The sequence below is a fragment of the Protopterus annectens genome, chromosome 12.part0 (genome assembly GCF_019279795.1).
Source record: "Protopterus annectens isolate FY-2018-M chromosome 12.part0, PAN1.0, whole genome shotgun sequence".
Classification (NCBI taxonomy): domain Eukaryota; kingdom Metazoa; phylum Chordata; order Ceratodontiformes; family Protopteridae; genus Protopterus; species Protopterus annectens.
The window spans coordinates 4,944,105-4,962,161 of record NC_056746.1 but is presented as its reverse complement, the minus strand read 5'-3'; the positions used below and the strand labels follow the sequence as shown (position 1 = coordinate 4,962,161).

The 18,057-nt window shown below is 46.2% G+C and overlaps 1 protein-coding gene across 1 annotated transcript in view; it reads right to left on the bottom strand.

Moving 5' to 3' along the window:
* The window catches only part of LOC122817306 (serine/threonine-protein kinase SMG1-like), a gene marked incomplete in the record, with an annotated part of 2,898,779 nt that overhangs the window by 261,211 nt on the left and 2,619,511 nt on the right, over nt 1–18,057 (bottom strand). Inside the window, 1 exon segment of the mRNA XM_044090530.1 lies at nt 614–766. Within this exon segment, the coding sequence (XP_043946465.1) occupies nt 614–766 (153 nt within the window).

The window sequence follows — 18,057 nt, the reverse complement described above, 5'->3', positions numbered from 1 at the left end:
CAAAGCTTTTTTCCTTTCTGAATATAAGCTACACTACACTCTTCCACCACTTCTTGGATAAAACATTAGGCCAGCAATTTACAACTAAGTTACTCAGACCCTTCAAAATTAAGAAAAAAGCAAAACTGAGCTAAAGCAAATATGAAATCAAAGGGTACACACCAGTTAGGGCTGGGGGAATCTATATGAAACACCTACGAGTACAGAAACATAAAATTTGTTAACTTTTCTGTGCATGAGGCACATTGAGGGGTCTCCAACATAGACCGTTTTACTGTACTAATACAATCTGCTATGTTAAGTAAAGTTTAAAAATATAAGGGCATTGTCAACTGCAACAAAAATGACTTCTCTTGATGTGTATTTAATCTTTAGTTTTGCCATACAAAAGTTTTTTTTTTTTTTTTTAACATGGGTATTATTCAGTGTTGTGCAACTGTACACAGACATCACTAGAGCAACTATATGATCCGTTTTAAACACAATGTTGTATTTCTCAATCTGAAATCACTGTCTCATTTGAAAACACCTGCACCATTACTGATACATACAGCAATGAACATCTAGAAAATTATACAACCTACTTTATTTTCTTTCGTTTTAATTTAATCACCTGATTTGTTCTTTGACTTTCACTGAGGATAAGGTTCCGCCTTTCAGTGATTGTAGCTTCAAAGTCTTGCAACACTGGTGCGAGTGCAGGGTTTGCACCACCTGCCCATTTCAAACGCTGTTCGATGCTTGCCTCCAACACAGTCAGCTTTTCCTTTATGAAATGCAAATTTTAGAATCTTTATCAAAGTAAAAAATTATTGGCACAGCTGCATATCCAATTTAATTCTGTTACTACTTTAATAAAACTGAAAATAAGCTCACAACATTTACAAATTTTATAGAACTGCTTAACATTAGTTTTTCACACAGCAATCTACTAATTCACAACAAATAAAAATAGAAGTTATGTTCTTACCATAACGTTCCATGTTAGTTGTCTTCTCGCCTTCTTTCTTGCTAGATGGGTTCAGAGCCGACCTCGGCTCCGACTCGGCCACTCTAAAAGCTCGAGAGTTGGTTCCACCGGCTCGAGGCTCTCCTTATATCCCACAATGCTAGGCGGTATTACCTCAGATCTCGTTTGTAAGCTAGGCCCAGCCAATAATAACTCCAGAACTACTGGAAAAGGGAAAACCCACCTCTATAAAAGGAAGGGAAGAAGGTGACCTGAAAACCTGATGAAGGAATATATGCACAGTATAGCATATACCTATATACAATAGAGGTGGTAGAAAGAGAGGTCACAATCAAACTCCTCTAGGTCTATCCAGGCTAGGGGGAAGGAGGGTGGGGCCTTAAGAAGAAGGCGAGAAGAAGACAACTAACATGGAACGTTATGGTAAGAACATAACTTCTATATGTTAAGTTGTCCATCTCGCCTTCATTCTTGCTGGATGGGACCGCATCCCTAGCACCTTGTCCCGGGTGGCCTATCGGAACAGACTCTTGAGTACAGTGGAACCAAAATTAGCTCTATGTCTAGAAGCTAAATCCAACTTATAATGAGAAATGAAAGTGTGAAGAGTAGCCCATGTAGCTGCTGCACAAATGGTATCAATAGGCAGCCTGTCCTGGAAAGCTATAGAAGTAGCCAAAGCTCTAGTCGAATGGGCCTTTGGTTTGTTAGGCAACTTTTGGTGTCTAATTTCATACACAAAGGAAATCAGGGATGTTAGCCATCTGGAAAGTGATACCTTTGAAACTGAAAGGCCTTTTCTGCCTTCTGCATAAGAGACAAACAACTGGTCAGTTTTTCTGATCTGTTTGGTCCTATCCAAATAATACCTTAATTGACGATGGACATCTAGCCAATGCAATTTTTGTTCAGACCTGTTAGAAAAATTAGGAAAAAACACAGGGAGGTCAATGTTTTGATTCAGATTTGCCGCAGAGGCTACTTTAGGTAAAAAGGATGGATTGGTCCGTAAGGATACCCTATCCTTATGAAACAAAAGATACGGTGGTCGACTGCAGAGTGCATGAAGCTCTGAGACCCTTCTAGCTGAAGTAATTGCTACCAGAAAGAGAGTCTTCCAGGATAGCAATTTCATTGAACAGGAGGCTGCAGGTTCAAAAGGGGGAAGAATTAAAGACGTGAGAACTAAATTAAGGTCCCAAGAGGGAGGAGGATTTCTTATAGGAGGTCTAAGAAGAAAAACTCCCTTCAAGAAAGCTTTGCAAAGCTTGTGAGACATGATGGCAGAATCTGAGGTGCCCACATGAAAGTTAGATATAGCTGCCAATTGAACTTTAAGAGTAGAAGGAGATGAACCTGCATGGAAGAGTTCAGCTAGAAATTCAAGGACTATTTGGATGGAAGCAGTGAAAGGATCTATGTCCCTTCCTTGAGCCCAATAGGCGAAACGTTTCCACTTACTAAGATAAATCTTCCGAGTGGAAGATTTATGGGAAGCTATCAAAATATCTCGAACAGAGTGAGATATTTGAGGAAGCCTGGCTAAGGTTGGAATTGGAGGAACCAAGCAGTGAGGTTCAGAGAGGGGAGGGAGCGATGTAACTGACCTGATTGATGGATCAAAAGATCTGGAACTAGGTCCAGATGCCAAGGTTGCTCCAACAGAAATTGATGTAGAAAGGGGAACCAAACCTGTCGAGGCCAGTAAGGAGCAATGAGGATCAATGAGGCCTTCTGAGAGATAGCTTTCTGTATCACTTGAGAGATTAGTGGGAAGGGAGGAAATGCATACAGAAAGTCCCCGGGGCCAAACTTGGACTAGAGCGTCTCTGCTGGGCTGGCCTGGTAACGGGAATAGGGTGAAAATCTCTGCACTTGCTGTTTTGGGGAGTAGCAAAAAGGTCGCAGCAAGGCTGACCCCACTTGAGAAAAATTTTCTCCAAAATAGAATCTTTCAGAGACCACTCGTGAGGCATGAGGATAGCTCTGCTCAACTTGTCCGCGATTAGATTGGACTTCCCGGGGATGTGCGTTGCTATCAGAAACCGCTGAGAAGAAATCGCCCATTGCCACAGTCTGAGTGCTTCTCGACATAGGGGATAGGACCTGGTTCCGCCTTGTTTGTTGATATACCACACTACAGACATGTTGTCCGTCTGGATTGCTATCGTTCCCAAGGGAAGAGAGTCTTGAAGGGCTTGCAACGCTAAAAGCACTGCTCTCATCTCTAGAACATTTATATGCAAGTGGCGTTCGTCTGGTTGCCATATGCCCTGGACTGTTCTGCCCTGATAATGCCCCCCCCACCCGATCAGGGAGGCATCCGTTGTCAGAGTAGCAACCGGAGGAAGGAACAAAGGGTCTTCCCAGGAAGAGCTGGGGGGAAGAAATCCACCAAAGAAGATGATTCTTGCATGCTTGCGTAATCATAATGGTGTGGGACATCGGAAGTTGCTGGTAGGACCATTGTGTGAAGAGCATCCATTGCAGGATTCTCATGTGAAATCTGGCTAATAGAAGTAGAGGGATAGCAGCCGCCATAATCCCCAGTACTTTCAGAACTAATCTGGCTTTGACTCTGTTGCTGTGGAAGAGAAGGGAGACCAGTTTGCGTATGTCTGCTATTCTTTGGTCTGTTAGTCTCGCAGACATGTTGACTGTGTCTAGATTTGCGCCTATGAAGGTAATAGCACGACAAGGCGACAAAACAGACTTTTCGCAATTTATTGAGATACCTAGCTTTTGACAAATGCGAAAGGTATAGTCTCTGGCTATTAGAAGATGATGCTTGGTAGGAGCTGTGAGGAGCCAGTCGTCCAAATATGGAAACACCTGGAATCCTTGACGTCTCAGGTGAGAAGCTACCACTGCCATGCATTTGGTAAACACCCGGAGGGCAGTGGTGAGACCAAAGGGCAGGGCTCTGAATTGAAAGTGACTAGTTCCCAGCCGGAAGCGGAGGAATCTCCTGGAGCGTCTGTTCATTTTTATATGATAGTACGCATCCTGGAGGTCTATAGAGCACATCCAGTTTTCCTTTCCCAATAGGGGTAGGATGGATTGTAGCGTGACCATCCGAAATCTTGTTTTCTTGACCGACTTGTTCAAGATACTGAGATCCAAAATGGGTCTCCAGTCCCCTGTTTTCTTTGGAACCAAAAAGAATTTGGAGTAGATTCCGGATCCTTGCTGGTCTGCTGGTACTGGCTGAATGGCTCTTTTTGCAAGCAACTTTGAGATTTCCAACGCTGCTTGATCCCTTTGAGTGGGTGGAACATCTGGAAGGGATTTTTTTTATTGATTTGGAATACGAAAGAACGGAATGGAATAGCCTTCGGAAATGATAGACTGTACCCACTTGTCTTGAGTTAGGGATCGCCAGGCTTCTGGGTACAGTGACAATCTTCCCCCGACTGCCTCCGAAGGTGGACAGTCGGGCAACACCTCAGGGATGCTGGAAGGGCTTATCAGAAAAGGTTTCTCGATTGCCCTGGTTCTGCGGACCCCCCCTGCCTCTAGGGCGACGTCTACCATTATTGTTCCCCCCTCTGCCTCTGGAGGGGAACCGACTCTGTGCGTCAGGCAAAGTCCCTTGAGATTGTTTGCGGAACCACATTTTCCCACTTTTCTGGCCTTTGGGGCAAGGCCTAGAAGGAGTAGAAAAACGGACTCAGACGGCAGAAAGAGTTTTGCCATCCATCTCGCACCTCGTCAAGGTTTCTTTCACTTGAGGACCAAAGAGAGATGATCCATCAAACGGGGAATTAGTGAAAGACGTTTTAAAGGGGTCCGCAAAATTGCATAGTCGCATCCAGGCATGCCGGCGTAAGGCGACACCTGTCCCTGCGGCTCTGCTCGCTCCATCAGCCGCATATGAAAGGAGGCGCATGGAGGAGTTAGCTATACAGTTTAGGGTAGCCAGCTGAGCGTTCATCTTGTCCTGAAAACCCGCAGCTGTAGGGTCCTTCAACATCTCACTCGCTTCCTTGATCAAGTCTCTTTGAAGACGAGTGAAATGGCATAGGTAGTTCAGCTAACGCATAGCAAAGGTCGCTGACGAAAACATCCGCTTCCCGTACCTGTCCATAGACCTATATTCCTTAATAGGAGGATGGACAGGCACCGAAGGATCAGCTAGTTCCTTCTTAGTGGCAGCAGCTACCACCATAGCATCCACAGAAACTCCCTTGGTCAGAAATTGCTTATCTGCTGGTGCTGTGATAAACTTTGACTGTCTCCTGGGGGTGGGGTCCACTGAGTCAGGAGCCGTCCAAGCCTTTTTTGCTACCACCTGCATGAGGGGGTCAAAGGGGGGGGGACACCCAGGAGGTGGAAGGGCGAGAGCCAAACGCCTCAAGATACACAGATTCATCCTCCGAAGGGTTAAGGGCTGGCCAATTTCCCGTTTCAGGATCTCTAGAATGTCTGCAAAGGAGACATCTTCAGATCTAAATCTGTGTCAGAGGTGACAGACTCAGGTGAGTCTATGTGCCAATTCAGGAGAGGGCCTCGAAGAGGAGATCCCACAGGGGATTCTTCTTGAGGAGCTGGCGGTCTGGGATGAGGGAGAGAGGAGACAAACAAAGCCACCACAAGAGGAGGGGGCGGACGGAGCCGACTGTGGAGTTGAACCAGGTTCCAACACACTCCGCATGACCTTGTGTCAGGCAGAGCCAGAGGTCCTGCTCCAGCTGAGGACAGTGATGGCTCCGAGGCGTCCGAGCTCGAACTCGCCAGCAAGGAGGCCAGGAGCGAGGAGCGAGTCGGTCGGGGGGGGAAGGGACCCCACCTCCTCCCGCGACGAGAGGGAAGTCCGCCGCCGGTTCTTCGAGGGAAGAAATCGAGCGACAGCGGGAACGAAGACAATTATGCTCAAAGGAGTCGGAGGAGGAACATTTTGAGGGATAGGGTCAAGCATCGACTGATGAGTCGGGCTCTGAAGCATTTGGGCCAGTGCCTCGGACTTAAGAAGTCGACTCACTACCCTCTGAAGGTCATGATCCGAAAGCCTCGATGATCTAGAGGAGTGAGATCTATGGCTCCGTTCAGACAGCAAGGGAGACGCTGGAGCCGAATGAACGGAGCCAAGGGATGGTGACCTGGACCTCTTTCTAGATGTCTGTTCCGATGGTCTGATCAGAGCCGACACAGGAATTTCCAATGCCTCGGCTCCAGCCGGAGCCGAGGGAACCACAGAAGCTGCAGTTCGAGACTCATCGGCTCCAGCCAGAGCCGATGTAACAGTAGGTTTCGAAGCCTTAGGCCTCGACTCAGAAGCTGGAGTCGAGGACCTAGAAGCCTTAGAGGGTTTGCCCGAAGTAGCAGTAGGGGAACCCTCAGGCTTAAGCAAACCTCTTAAAATAAGTTTGTTTTTTCTTTCCTGCAGGACTCTAGGGCTGAAGCCATGGCATACAGCACAAGAGTCCTGCAGGTGTAAAGGTCCCAGGCAGTATACACAAGAAGTGTGACCGTCTGTCAGAGACATTTTCTGACAGCACGAGTCACACTTCTTGAAGCCTGAGACCTTTGACTCCTTAGACATTTTCAAGGAAAGTGTAACCACAAACACACCGATTACACTGTCCACAAGGTTAACTAAAAATATTAGTTCTTTTTCAGATCCCTAAAAGAAAACACATACACTCCACTAAGGGGATGGAAGGGCCCGAAGGCCTGAGGGAAGAACTAATGAGTTCTTGAGGAAAAAAGGGTGGATAAACAGGAAGGAAAGGGTCAAAATCCACTAAGTTAAGGGAATTAACTATAAAAGACTAAATTAAGAGGGTTTAATTTAACTATAGAGTAATCTATAATAACTGACCTGAAGCCGGTAGAAACAATACACCTCGATCGCTGTAGCGGCAAACGAGATCTGAGGTAATACCACCTAGCATTGTGGGATATAAGGGGAGCCTCGAGCCGGTGGAACCAACTCTCGAGCTTTTAGAGTGGCCGAGTCGGAGCCGAGGTCGGCTCCGAATCCATCCAGCAAGAATGTAGGCGAGATGGACAACTTAACATCCCTTTTTTCTACTACTAGTCAGAAAACATAAAGGTGAAAGAGGGGAGGAAAAAAATGTACCAAAATGTCTGATCTAAGGGTACACAGGAATGGTAACAGAGTTCTAGCACCAAAAAGGAATCAAGACTGCAGAGGTGATCTCTCTGTTTAAGGTGCATCACAAAGTTAAAAGTTACAGTGGTACCTGCACTAGAAAAATATCCAAGGCAAGCTCGTCCAACCAAAATTACATAATCTCCAAACTCTTTCTATCCTACATCTGATCTCTGCAGACTGGATCACCTTATCCAAGTTTGTTCATTTTTACAGTCTGGAAGGCAATTCTGGACTGCGTGACACACAAAGTAACAAGAAAAGTCTGCTTGACTGTATAAAGTGCGGTCAAATCATTAAAGTAACTTGGGTGGCAGCCATACTCCCAAACTAGCCTTTTGGTTATTAATCAAGTCTACAACAGAAGTTACTCCAACAACTCAATTGTATTACTCATGCCTCTGAAAAAATCAGAATCGAGCGTCTTTGGAGATGAAACGAACCTTCTTTTTACGCAGGTAGGTCAGCAGAATCTGTTGAAGAGATTTACTTAATGCTATATTAGTATTAACTTTTTGTAACAGGGGAGGGGGGCCTCTGCAACACCAACAAGACAGACTCTCTAGTACTACTAAGAAAAAAAGGTTCTTCAAGAAAATCAAACCATGAGCTGGCTCTGTTGTATACGGAATGAACCCCTGTCTGTGGAGCAGGTAACCAGAGTTCAATCAGCGGGTTGGGTGCCTACAGAATCTAGCCAAGGAGAAGAGGGGTGACCGGTCACCGATAGATCACCCATCCTTGGGGGGAGGTGGATCTGGCATGCCACATGGCTTTTGCATAATAGCAACACTACCTTTACACCAAATGGAGTTCGAGCCTACCGAGCCTTTGCTATCAAGAGTGCTTTCACACTTGTAAAATGACAGGAATATGTAGAGGCACACTTCCCTTTGAGAAATAGCAATGACAGTTCGAGAGAGTTGCCAAGGGGAAAGGGGACAGAGTAGGCTGCCCCGCAAAACCAGCAAGCTGTCCTGCTGCTTACCAACCGATTCTCGCCATGAAATGGATGGCTGATATTATGCTGAAGATTTGTGGATCTAGTTTCCACTCGTGAGGATCCATGAGGTTTCTGGTCAGTTCGTCTGCCAGAGTATTTGTCTTTCCTGGCAGGAATTGTGCTTGCAGGTGTACTTAAGTCAATGCTGTGTTCCACAAATTCATGGCTTGTCTGCAGAGGGGGTAGGAATGCGCGCCTCCCTGCTTGTTTATGTACCACATGACTGTAGTATTGCCCATCTTTATCAGTAGTTGTCCTGGATGAAGTAGATCCTTGAAAGCTGTCAGGGCATTCTGGACAGCCAGCATTTCTTTTAGATTGATATGAAGATGCATTTGGCTCGTGGGCCATGTGCCCTGAATACATTTTCGTGCCATGTGGGCCCCCCAGGCATAATCTGATGCATCTGTTGTTATCTGCCTGGCAGTGGATAAAGTGAAAGGCTGTCCCTTGTTGTGGCGACAGGCCTGTGCCCACCATCGAAACTCCTGTTGCAGGCAGGGAATGAGGGTAATTAGTTTTTCCAGGCTGTGGCAATGTTGAGTCCAAACACTTTTTAGATACCATTGAAGCTTCCTCATATGCAGTCTTGCATATGGAATTAACAGAATGCAGGATGCCATGAAGCCCAAAGCCTGCAGAATTTTTCTTGCAGATAACTGGGTTGTTGTTAGCAACATTTCGAAGTAAGAAGTCAGTTGCCTTTGTTTGTCTGGCGTGAGATAGGCCATCTGGGCGGTTGTATTTAAGCTTGCACCCAGGAATATTATCTCTTGAGAGGGTACTAATTTTGATTTCTTTTTGTTTACTGTGTACCCTAGGCAAATTAGCAATCTTTTTACAAACGCCAGATACTTTAGTAGAATGTCCTTGTTCTCTGCTTGAATAAGGCAGTCGTTCAAGTAGGGAAATATTTGAATTCCTCTTTGTCTGCAAAAAGCAATTACTGGTGCCAAGCATTTTGTGAAGACCCTGGGCGCAGTAGATAAGCCAGAGGGCAGTGCAGAGAATTGGTAGTGCATTGAGCCAGCTATGAATCTGAAGTATCTTCTGCAAGATTGTTTGATTGGGACATGCAGGTATGCCTCCTTTAAGTCCAAGGTTACAAGCTAAGCCTTCTTGCCCAGCATGGGCAGAAGCTGCTGCAGAGTCAACATTTTGAATTTTAGAACATCCAGAAAAGTGTTTAGAATAGACAGGTCCAGTATTGGTCTCCAGGCTTTGTCCTTTCTGGGTACCAAGAAAGGACGCGAGTAAAATCCTTGTCCCTGCTCCTGTAGTGGGACTCGCTGAATGGCCCTCATGTCCATGAGGGATGAAACTTGCTTTTGTGCCTCTGCCCATTGATTGTGTGGCAGGTCTGGCATGCCTTTTGCCTTTGGCAGGGTGTGAAAGTTGAACCTGTAACCCTGGGACACTATATTCAAGACCCATTTGTCCTGGGTGATCATGTGCCAGTTTTGTGGAAAAAGTGCTAGTTTTCCCCCTAAGGGAGCGTCCAAAAGGTAAGTGCTTGGTACTGGTAGAGGAAAGTCATTGGGACTGTTTCCTATAAGGTTGAGATTTGTCTTCTCCACGTTTGGAGGTAGAAGCACCCCATTGTTTAGGGCTGTACGAGCCTTGGGGCTGGGATCTGCCTCTAGGGTGCCTGTATCTGCCTGTTTGTGGCCTGACACTGAAAGGACCAATTTTTTGAAGGCCAGTTCCATGCTAAATCTGGGTGGCTGTACCTGTAAGAAATCCTTAACGGTCTGCATAGATTTCGCTTTATCCTCCATTTTCTTCAACACCTCTTCTGCCTTAACACCAAACAAAGTATCATGCTGTAATGGAGCATCTAATAATTTTGCTTTAACATGATCAGGCAGATTCTGTTCCTTTAACCAAGCATGACTCCTAATAACAGAACCGGTACAGCGGCCATACAAGAGGCCTCCAAAGAATCAAAACCACATTGCAAAGTATGTTTTCCCACCTGTTCAGCTGCATGTAATAATTCCTGCATTACCTTGTTTTCAGCACATTCAGAATTTGTCAACATTTTCTGTTTTAACAGTGACATTAAGTATTGCTGATATTTAAGCATATGAAACTGACAATTTAAAGCCCTTACAGCCAAGGTAGCAGAAGTGTGCTGGGGGTATAAAGTCTGGAGACAGGCCAGACTCTGAAAAAACATCATCTACAATGTCCAGAACAGGAGGAATAGCAAGGGGCCTGTGCTGAGGAAGTAAAAGAAAATCTCTGAGCCTTTTCTTGGATTCTGAATAATCCTGGCTCTCCCAATGGAAGTGCTCCCTCATAGTATACAGGGTTTCCCCAAAAGAGTAATCCTCAGGAGAAGAAGCTGAAGGAATAGATTCTTCAGCATAAGCATCCTCATAGGGAGGAAGAGAGTATTCCTGATCAAAGGAGGAATCAGAGGAAATGGAAACCTGATCTGAAGATTCACAGTCTGTCTCTTGCCTAGGCCTCTTATCAGGAGGGGGATGGGAACCCCTGATCAAAGTAATAAGGTCTTCGGCCATTTTGAGCATCTGTTTTTTAGGCATGGAAGTCTCTCCTGGAGAATGCTGTACTTGTTTCTTTGACTTTAGAGCTGCTTTAGTCTTTGAAGCTGAAGATGGCTTTACATACAACTGTGTAGGTCTGAAAACACCCTCAGAAGCAGATGCCTGCTCAGTGGCTCCGGACCCATCTGAGGGTACAGTTTCCGAGGATCCAATACCTTGAGTTTCCAGAGGCCCAGTCGGCTCCACATAGGAGTCGGAAGCGGCCTGTGGCTTTGAGGTAGTGGGTGTCAGGGGCTGCGAAAGCGCCTCACTGAGAACCGGCGAACTGACTACTAGCTTAGAGGAAGCCTCATTGTCGGTTTTGGACCTCGGATGCCTGCCCTTGTCTTTATCCTTCCATTTTTTTTAGACTCTGGTCATTGGCTGTTCCACCAGCATTGTATAATTGAACCTGAAAGGCAAAATCGTGCCGACGCTTAATAATGCGTAGGTTAAATCTAGCACAAAACCTACAAGCAACGTCATGGTCAGGGCCTAGGCAAGGAATACATTAAGAGTGAAAATCCTTATGAGGTATTTGCTTCCCACAAGAAATACAATTGTTAACTTTTTCTGACATCGGTCTGGAGCAAGAAAAACGTTTTCCCAATGGGGTACTTAGCTTTAATGAAGACTTCGGATCTGAAATTCAAATTCAAAAATCTCAGGAGTCGGCCGACCGGCACTTGCAAACTGCTTTTGCTTCGGGCACTGTGCGGCAAGACAGACAGAAGAAAATGGCGTTGGCTGCATCTTATATACCCCTGGCACACTGACGTCAGGGAAGAGGCGACAGCAACTAATGCCGGACCAGGACTTTGGAATTCAGGCCGACTGCAGGTAGCCTGCCAGCAGGATAACCCAAGTGTAATGACTGCAACAGTGAAACACGATAAACATTCAGACAAAAGGTATGCAACTTACCATAACAATACACCGGTGTTGTCTGTATCTGTCCCCCTCAACCTGTGGGTTTACTGGTTCAGACTTTGATCCAAAGCTGGCCATATTCTGAATCTTCATACTCAGACTTTTGTTTCTTCTACCCATAAGCCCCTACTGTAGCACCCTCTCCAGATTGTTTGCCCCCTGAAGATACCCCTCAAAACCACTCTGAACTATAACAAAAATGAAGAGGGAAGCCTAGGAAGACTGGACTGCAGAAATGGATCACCCTTGCAGGCGTTGGGGCCGGGCAACTCAAGCCAACTGGGAGCACTCACTACAGAAATGACTTTGGAGAGATCATGGAGGGAGGGAGGGATGCTTGAGATGGACAGATGCTGACAACATGGCTCTATCATTATGGTAAGTAAGCAACTTTTCTATCCAGTGTTCTCTTACCTGTCCAGTCTCAACCTGTGGGACATTCTCATCAGCCAGTAAAAATCCCAGGGAGGCTGCAGAAGAGAATATTTAGCAAGTTCTTCGAACCAAAACAAGCTCTACACCTAGACTGTATGTCCAGTTTCTAATAAAAATATAATAAAAAATATAATAAAAGTATGACCATCACACCAGGTAGCTACAGCACAATCAACAATAAAGCTTGCAAGAAAAAGGTAGATAAGGCAGCCACCACCCTTAATGAATGTAATCTAGGCTTTGCTGGTAAAGGAATTCCTTTCAAGGATTACACACATCGACATGGTCTGAAAGCCATTTTGATAGGGTTACTTTGGAAACAGACTTGCCAAATCTTGTTTTACAGAAGAAAATAGAGTTGGTCAAATTTTCTGCAACTTTTGGTATGGTCCAAATACAATCCGAGCTATGAACATCCAAACAATGATGCAAATGTTCTTTCTTAATGAAATTTGGAAAGAAAATTGGTAAATGAATGGGATGGTTCAAATTTGATTCAGAGGCAACGAAATAAGTAAAAAAGTACAGAAGATAATGTTTGAAGTTCAAAAGCCCTCCTAGCTGACATGACAGCCATCAGAAGAGAGTTTTCCATGACAAATGTTAAGGTACTGTTGCTGAAGCTTCAAGGGGAAGTCAGGAAAGAACTTGCAGTAGTAGGGGAAGGCCCAAAGGAGGCACTGGGTCCCTGACCAGTGGTCATAGCAAAACGATACCCTTCAAGAAGCCTTAGAAAGCCTGACAGCCTCCACAGGGGTACTATCCCTGCCGACATGAAAGTCAGAAATAGTGGTTAGTTGCAACTTAATAGTGAAATAAGCTCAGAATGAAAAAGATCAGTCAAAATGTCCAGAAAGGATTCTAAAATGTGATAAGGGATCCAAGCCCTTAGCATAAACCCAAACAGAAAACAGCTTCCATTTACTAGCATAAACCTTCCTACTGGAGGGTTCCTGGGATGAAGAAAGTATGTGAATAACTCTCTGGAAGAACCTCTGATTTCTGGTCATTGGAACTGGGGAACCCATGCGGTCAACTTCAGGGAGCAAAGCTTTCGGAGCAGTAATCCTGCAGGATGAGAACCTTCTCTAGGAATATCCTGGAGAGGTTGCTAAGCTTTGTGAAAAAAAGAAATACTTCCTGCTCTTATAGTTCCTGCAGAAGGACTGTTGAGGGTTCGAGAAATAAACTCTGATGGCAGAGTGTGTCCTTCTGTCCTGTTCGCTCCTATTAAGCATGTCCTTGACCTTTGGGCCAAAAAGGGAGGAACTGTCAAAAGGTGCATTAACAAAGGATGCTTTAAAACTAAAACAGTCCAGAGAATTGCACAAACACATCCAGGTGTGACAACATGCAGCAATAACAGTGCCTGCTGCACGTGACATCCTGTCTGCCCCACTGGACAACATCCTCATGGAAATGTTAGACATGGACTGCATAATAGACAGTTGAGCCTTCAGTGTCTTGTTAGCCTTTAGAGGTTGATGAGTCTTGAAAACCTGAACTTCAGTTACAATGTGTCTCTGCAGTCTTGTCAAATGGACAAGGTAGTTCAGCACATGCAGGTTGCAGGGGACTAAAGTGTGGGTGCGCTTTCCTAAATGGTTCAGGACCCTAAACTCCCTGTTGGGCAGATGGACTGAGGAACTCTCCACAGAGATGCCTTTTTTTACTGGCTGCTGCAATCACAATGGCCTCCACAGATGAACCCTTACTCTAGTGTGGTCTGTCCTTAGGAGGAGCCAAAAATCTTGTCAGGTTTCTTGGGAATTGGTTCCACCATGTTGGGTTCTCTTCAAGCCCTCCAAGACAAGGGGATGAGTTTGCACCAAGGGCCCCCAGGAACACTAATTCCACTGGGGATGGTGCCTGAGTAGTCCAACTACAATGCTGTCTCAACAATTTCATCATACTGTCAAAGCAGTTGACACAGAGGGGGATTTGGGAGAGCCCTCCCTGTCATCAACGTCAGTGTCTTTGACGAGGGATTCCTCAGGGGAATCCAAGTGTTTCCCCATTTACATGCTATGTCCCTCTCTAGACAGGGAAGTGGGAGTGGACACTGGAGGTGGTCCCTAAATGCAGGGGAACCAAGGGGTGCAGGCTGTCCCAGAGATGACTGATGTACATCCGTAGATACAGACCAGACAGAATGAGGGAGATCCGAAGACACAGCCGAAGCTCCCATCCCGGAACAAGAGGGGATCCTCTTTAAGATGGTCAAGTCTGACACTGAAGCTGGACTACTGGATCCAGGGCACCTTGAATCTGGGAACTTGAAGGAGACTGTGGTGTCCAGTGCTGATTCATTCTGCTTAGATTCCAAGACCAAAGCTGAACTGTCAAGAGCAGAAACACTCAAAGACAAGGACAACTCCAGAATCTGGAAGGTCAACCACAACTCATGGGCACAGGTTCCCACAGATTGGCTCCAACAACACAGTAGTCAAAAAGACCAAGGATGTTGCTGGCACCTGAAGTTCCCAAGCCGTTGGCCTCAGCAGTGGGGAGGCAGTATAGTTGAACCCAACAGCACCGAAACTGAAGGCGGAACAATGCAGGTGGGAGCCTAAACCTCACTTCTCAGGGCCAAGGAGGCTGGGATAATACCTAACTGAATCAGAGTTGGCAAGGAGGACCTCACCAGTTGCTTCAGATCTGAGGGTTTCAGACTTCTGTCCAACCTGGTGGACCTAATTGAAAAAGCCACTAAAAGTGGCTTGTACGAGCACTTGGTTGACATCAGTTCTGAAGCATGGATCCAAGAAGGGGAAGATGAGAGTAGAGAAGGAGAAGGGGATGACCTCTGAAAAAACTGTGGGAGTTATGGGGCAGAAAGGGGAATGTAGTCTGCTTGCAGAAGCTGTCAGGTACTTAGCCAGAAAAGGGCTAGGAATGCCAAGGCTTAGTGAGCTAGAAGACTCCAAAAATAAGCACCAGGGATCAGGGCAGAGCAGACACTGAGGAGTGCAAAGGGGTCAGAGCAGGAAAGGGTGAAGGAAGGTGAGCCTTCAAGTCCTCCAAACAGGAAGAGGGTTGGTTACAACATTCCTGCTACATTTCACAGGTCTTGAACCCTTTTCTTTGGAGTACTCCTTCTCCCACCTACCAGACTTCTTAGTTGGGAGGGAGGGAGAAGAGGTCAAGGCAGATGCAGGCTTGAGACCACCCTGGAAAACAAACTTGGCACATCTCTCACACATCTCACAATCCATAACTAAGTGGCCAGTGGCTAAACAGTGCACACATTTGTCATGGGCATTCTGTGGTGGAAGTTTATACCCACACAACAGTAAGTTATGTACTCACCATAACATTAGATGTATGTAGTCCATCTCGCCTCACATTCTTCACCTGTGGGTTTGGAGCTGAATATCGGCTCCGACTCGGCCTATTTACTAGCTCGAAAGTCTTTGATTGGCTGCGCTAAGATGGTATCCCACAATACACTGCTCCACATCCCCAGATCTAGTTTGCTGCCAACAGAAGTACAGGATGCCTCACCCAAACACACACGCATCCTCAACAAAGAGGTCCAACAAATTAACCAAAGGACTCAGCAATACAAGAAGGACATGGTGATCCTCCAAATCCTCCAGGCCTGGGGGACTGTGGGGGGGTAATGAAGAATGTGAGGAGAGATGGACTACATACATCTAACGTTATGGTGAGTACATAACTTACTGATGTCATGTAGTCCTATCTCGCCTACATTCTTCACCTGTGGGACAGCGTCCCTAGCACCTACTTCCTGGGTGGCTCAATGGAAAATACTCCTGAGCACTGTGGAGCCAAAAGATGATCTGCCCCTGGACACCACATCCAATTTGTAATGGGAGACAAACGTGTGAGGAGAAGCCCACGTTGCAGCTGCACATATATCATCCATCGATAGCCTAGCCTGAAAGGCTGTGGAAAAGGAAACAGCTCTTGTAGAATGTGCTCTGACTGGAAAGGGCAGACTCTTTCCCCCTGCCAGATAAATAAATGAGACGCAACCAGCTATCCACCTACAGATGGTGACCTTGGAAACCGCAGACCCCAAGCGATGCTCTGAAAATGAAACGAAGAGCTGGTCTGACTTCTTCCAATCTTTTGTCCTAGGTAGATAAAAGCGCAGTTGTCTATGAACATCCAACAGATGAAACTGGTACTCTGCCTTGTTGGAAAAATTGGGGAAGAAGACCGGCAGTTCAATGGACTGATTAATATTAGATAAGGAAGCCACCTTGGGAAGAAAGGATGGGTTTGGTCTCAGAAAGACTCTATCTTTATGGAATATCAAATATGGGGGCTTGACGGATAGGGCCTGGATTTCTGAGACTCGGCTAGCTGAGGTGATAGCTATCAAAAAGGCAGACTTCCAAGTAAGAAATTTTAAGTCGCAGGAGGCCACAGGTTCGAAGGGTGGGAGAGTGAGAGCCTGCAGAATGAAATTGAGGTCCCAGGGCATAACAGGCTGAGATACAGGGGGACGAAGCAGAAGAGTGCCTTTCAAGAACGCTTTACACAGCCTGTGTGCCATTAAGCTAGGTTCGAAAGCTACATGAAAATTTGAAATAGCCGCCAGCTGAACTTTGATGGTGGCTGAGGCAGACCCTTGATAGAACAAAGCAGATAGAAATTCCAAAACCGAATTGATGGGGGGCTGTGTAGGGGTCAATACCTTTGGACTGGGCCCAAATCAAGAACCTTTTCCACTTACTAGAGTAGATCTTCCAAGTGCACAGTTTATGGGAGGACAAAAGAATATGGACCACGTCTGGAGAAAAATCATGACATCTGACTACAGATGGAAGTGGAGTACAGCCAGGCAGTCAGCCGAAGGGTCCCCAGTGAGGGGTGGAACTGTTTCGACATGTGTCAGCAAGTCCGGACGAGGGTCCGGAGTCCAAGGAGTATCCACAATGTAAGGCTGAAGAAAGGGGAACCATACTTGACGAGGCCAGTGTGGTGTGATCAGAATCAACCTGCTTCCCAAGGATAGTGCTTTCTGAATTACCCTTAAGATAAGGGGAAATGGAGGGAAAGCATAAAGTAGACCAGAGGGCCAATTGTGCGCAAGAGCGTCCCTTGGAGACTCCCCCGGTGGGGGGACCAGCGAGAAGTAGCTGCTGCATTTCGCATTGAGGGAACTGGCAAACAGATCGCAGCAAGGCTGACCCCCATCTGCTGAATATGTTTTCCGCCACCCGGCGGTTCAGAGACCACTCGTAAGGCATGAGGATCGCCCTGGTTAGCTTGTCTGCAATCATATTGGTTTTCCCCGGGATGTGCATTGCCACCAAGGACCGTTGGGAAGCTATCGTCCAATTCCACACTCTCATGGCCTCCCTGCACAGAGGGTAAGATTGGGTTCCTCCTTGTTTGTTGAGATACCACACTACTGACATGTTGTCTGAGTGTATTGCAATAGTCCCTAGAGGGAGGACATCCTGAAGTGCCTGCAACGCAAAATGCACTGCCCTCATCTCTAGGACATTTATGTGCAAGTCTATCTTGTGCTCCTGCCACGTGCCTTGGACCATCCTGCTGAGATAATGCCCCCCCACCGTATCTGGGAGGCGTCAGTGGTCACTATGGCTACTGGGTTGGGTGGTACAAACGGTTTTCCTACATTTAAATTGTTGGTGCATAGCCACCAACTGAGGTCCTGCTTGCATCTGCCTGTGATTAAGATTGGATGGGATAGTGGTAGTCTTTGAAAGGACCACTGGGCGAATAGGAGCCATTGCAGAATTCTCATATGTAACCTCACTAACAGGACCATCATGACAGTAGACGCCATTGTCCCCAGTAATTGAAGAACTAGCCTTGCTTTCACACGTCTCAGAGGCGTCATCGTACGAGCCTGTTGTTGTAACCCCGTGATCCTCTTCAGTGGTAGGAATGCCCTCAATCGAATAGTATCCAACTCTGCTCCTATAAATGAGACACGCTGTGAGGGTAGCAAGGCAGATTTTTTCCAGTTTATTGTAATGCCAAACTGGTGACATAGATTGATGGTAGTATCTCTGTTTTGACAAAGTAGATGCTTGGTGGGGGCGGAGAG